The sequence below is a fragment of the Semicossyphus pulcher genome, unplaced genomic scaffold (assembly GCF_022749685.1).
Source record: "Semicossyphus pulcher isolate SPU_LCO1_2020_fin unplaced genomic scaffold, fSemPul1.0.p SCAF_11, whole genome shotgun sequence".
Taxonomy (NCBI): Eukaryota; Metazoa; Chordata; class Actinopteri; order Labriformes; family Labridae; genus Semicossyphus; species Semicossyphus pulcher.
The window spans coordinates 27,946,134-27,950,339 of NW_027211615.1; the positions used below are offsets into that span (position 1 = coordinate 27,946,134).

Here is a 4,206-nt window from a genome sequence, read left to right on the forward strand (position 1 = left end):
CTCCTCCAGCTCCTGGGGAAAATATAAGCTGCCAAGTGACCCACCTACGTCTTCTGCTGAGCAGGTAGCGCACAGTGGAAACAGGTTTGATGACACTGAACTATGCAGTTAATGTGCCATAAATTTTAAATTATTAGCGAGAAAAAGCTGAAAAGGGAATTTGTCTTATTTCCTATAGTGCTAATGTTAATAAGGGTGACTATTTACATTACAAGTGCTAATTTGTTCCTTTATTAATGTAGCAGACGGATTAAGAAGGTGACAACATTCCTTAAAACAGTCAGAAAAGTAAAGTTTAAAAAGAGCGAGGAATGTATCCGGAACATAAAACATCAGTTAAAAACAACGGATGATGTTCGACTTTCTCCTGAAGTCGGTGCAGAAGCTGATCAGTGCCGTTCAGCAGCTGGACGAGCTTCTACGTTTTCATAGGTGACTTCGATGACATCATTCTGCACCTGTGAAACACGACACAACAAATTACTGAACCATCTACAGAGTCCACAGTCTCAGCAGTAAAAACTAAGTCGAAAAGTAAAGTTACATTTTACCAATCATACGAGTTTGTTTGTTACTCACATCGTTGTCTTTATTGATTGGTTTGAAGCTCCCTGGAAACAAAAGAATAAAAAGTTAATGATCTACATATGATCTATATTAACCAGTTGTACCAAATGATGGTGTTTGTTTCCTCACCTCTGTGTCTGATGACAACAGCAGTGCAAACGATCATTAAGATCAGTGCTGTTATACGCAGAGCCAACATGACGTAGCTCAGAGAAGACCACTCTGTGGACTCTGTTGAAGATGTATTAGAAAACAACATAAATTAATACGCAGGTACAATATTAAATCACCTGCAGAGCAACATAAGAGTCGTATCAAACACCGGCCTTGTATCGCTCAGTTAGCGCTTCAACGTGGGTTCTGATGGCCTGCTTCCTATTTTATATAAAACTCCACAGGCTGCAAAAACAAGTCAGATTATATAGAAGTCAATGAGAAAATGAGCCAATTTCTCACTTGATTTATTACGAGTTTATGTTCTCGATCGCTTCTTAAAGGTGAATAAATAAAATAAAGGGAGCGCTGCACTGGATCAAAAAAAAACAGGTGTACTTCAAGGATAGGGCAGGTAATGAATAGAAACAAAGGAGATGACTGTCCAGCTCACTGAGAGGCGGTCAACAGACATCCGAAGCGCTCTGATAATAAATACAAATCCTCCACACCCAGGATTTTTTACAGTAAGCTGGACAGTCATTTCCTTTGTTTCTATTCGCTCCTTAAAAGTCTTCTTCAATACGTCCATTTTCTAATCACATAGAGATGATAAAGCAGGTCATATATTTAAGGGCGTGGCTACCTGTGATTGACAAGTCGCTTTCACAGCTTCCTGTCAACCAAGAAAGAATGGCAGCAATTTGTATCCGACTTCTTGTTAAAATAAAAACCCTAACCCCCTCCCCTAATATACGGTGTATGGTTCATCCTCTGCACACCCTGAATATCCACCAGGTGTCATCATAATCCATTGATAAGTGGTTGTTTTGTCTTAATCTGTCCAGTAGTCAGTGAAGTTCAGTCTGGACTAAAGTGGTGACAGACAGACAGTCAGACAGACAGGCTTAGAGCTATGTCATCAGCATGGCTAAAAACAACATCATCCTGTCAGCTAGTTTGTGTTTCCAGATAAAGGACGATCTAAATATATTCTGGTGATTTCCTGAAACCACCCCAACCACCGCACCGACGTTGATGAAGGTTGGATCAGTAGGATCAGGGTCAGGACGAGGATCCGGATCAGACGGGGGATCTGTGTTCAGAGGAAAGAGTTAATAATATGCCGTCTACTTTTTTTATTAAAAAAACATAATCTAATAACTCGAATACAATCGATTTACAGGATTTGTATGTATACTTTTGTTTTCAGTCAAGTGTGGGTTTTCAGCTTTTTCTGACTGATTATAAGTGATCCTACCTGTGAACACAGGTGTGTAGGCGGCCTGTATCTCCTCTTTATTGTCCTTGTTAACAAACTGGCAGGTGTACGTCCTGTCGTTGCCGCTCTGACGCTTCACAGTCAGATTAGAGACGCAGTCAGCCTGTCTGGAAAGCTTTACCACACCTTCACTAAGAACAGTTCCTGTCTCATCCACCCAGCGGAGGCCGTTCTGTTGACAAGCAGGGAGACGTGTGTATCTCAACAGAGAGCACTCTAACGTGACTTCATCGCCCCTCCTTGGATCAGCGTCGGCCGGAATCAAAGAGACTGAAAGAAAACAAGCAAAAGTTCAATGTAAAAATGTCTTTTCATCTTTTCTGATGAGTGTTTGGGTAAAAACAGCCAAAGTGGAATCAGGATCCTTCAGTGGCTTTTCAACAAACTGAATGAGGAATAAAATGAACCAAAGAAACCTTTGAAGAAGATTGATCATCTAACTGATACGTCAATCACTGTAAGTTGGTATAAAAGGGACTTTTTGAGGAATAAAACTGCAATCACAAACGACCAATCACATTGGCTCCTCTTTTAGCCATCCAATCCACCTATGCTTGTGAACTGAGAGGGTCCTTCATGTTGAAGTCTGTCCCCAGTGAGGCCTTCAACTCCATGCAACATGTGTGCTTACGGACCCCAAGCACAAATGTGATAATAATAGATAAGAGACTCACTTGTCAGAAGATTTAGAGACACAGTTCTATCATGATTAACATCATTATTCAGCCGACACGTGTAGCGGCCAACATCCTCAGCAGTGATGCGTTTAATGACCAAAGAGCAGTTGGTGTCCACACTCAGCCTGGCAGCTCGGGGTGAGCTCTCAACAACATTTCTATTTATGGCAACAGTTAAAGTCTCTCCTGCCTCTCTGTTATAAAGCCATGAAATGTTTGAGCATGAGGAAGATATATTGGATGATTGAGTGCCACAGGGCAGGGTGGCATCTTGTCCAGGTCGGTGGAAGCGATGAATCCTTTCTTGACCGCTGCCCACTGGAAAGAAAAGAAGCTCTGTAAGAAACGACACATGAAACATAAAAGCATCTCTCTGGAGATCAACACTTAATCTGAGGATTTATTTCATCTCATTCTGAAATGAGGAACAGAAAACATCATCCAGTTCTGAGTTTAGTTTCTGCATCTGCAGCCACATTCTGTCCTGCTGTCCTCATTTCAGACTCTTTGTTCCATCTCGTACAAAACCACAATACAATGATCAGTTAAAAACAAGATGGCTGCCATCTCTTCCAAATTTATCCTCTGCAGATCCTGAGACAAAAGTGGACAAGATACAAAAACTTATATAAATATTGTTTTTGAAGAAATTTAAAATAAACCTTTTATTCTAATATTGCATAAAAATGTGTCACATTTTATGAAAGCAAGAAGATACAGGATATCTGGACTTCATGGTCTTTGTTGCAAAGTGTAAAAGTAAGACATACGTAGTTTGGTAAGATTTGAGACTAAGTCACTACTTTATACAACAATAAAAAGTCTTTGCATGTTTTAAAAGATAATGTACCGTGACTTTTATTTGTTATTCTTCTGTGATACATCATCAGGAAATATTTCTCCGTCGAGAGCAGAAGAACTGCTGAATGTAAAAGGAGGAAACAACTCTGACGTGAAGGAAATAGATCAAACATGAAAATATCACATTTCTGCAAAGTTCTGATTAAAATGTAAAAAAGAAATCAGATTTACCTTCAAACAGAAGCACAACAACGATGATTAATTCCAGTAGAGCCATTCTGTGTAAAGTGAGACTTTATACAAGTGTAGGTCTGCATGTGCAGGATACGGTGCAGTTTCCTCTTTGTGGCTGAATAAGTCTGAGAATAACTTGAGAAACAGACCAACCCACCACCCAGCCTGACGCAAGCCTTTCATCGCTCATGTTCCTCCTAAACCAGGGACCTTTAAAGGGCCGGACTATTTTTGCCGACATCATGATGTCGTAACACACAGATATATCGGCTACTGCAGTTTTATTATTTGAAATCAATCAATAAGAGCCAACAGATACTTGTACCAATCAGTGAGCACGTCATGTTGTTGCATCAACAACAAAAACTGTAAGAAGGCAACAGGCGATCCTTGCAACATATTAACAAAGATTCATTTCAAATGTGAATGTCTTTGTCATTCACTAACGACACATTTGAAAGAATGTAGGTTAATGATAAAAGTACATAATAA

At 39.9% G+C, this 4,206-nt stretch overlaps 1 protein-coding gene across 1 annotated transcript; it reads right to left on the bottom strand.

Annotated features, from left to right (window-relative positions):
• Positions 1–208: 208 nt before the first annotated feature.
• Positions 209–3,816, bottom strand: LOC138585327 (uncharacterized). The gene is made up of 7 exons (XM_069657619.1): positions 3,712–3,816; positions 2,677–2,997; positions 1,982–2,272; positions 1,751–1,816; positions 697–798; positions 580–611; positions 209–458 (listed from the first exon to the last, which is right to left on the bottom strand). The coding sequence occupies exons 1-7, from the start codon at positions 3,755–3,757 to the stop codon at positions 390–392; spliced, it is 927 nt and encodes a 308-aa protein (XP_069513720.1). The 5' UTR covers positions 3,758–3,816; the 3' UTR covers positions 209–389.
• Positions 3,817–4,206: the final 390 nt, after the last annotated feature.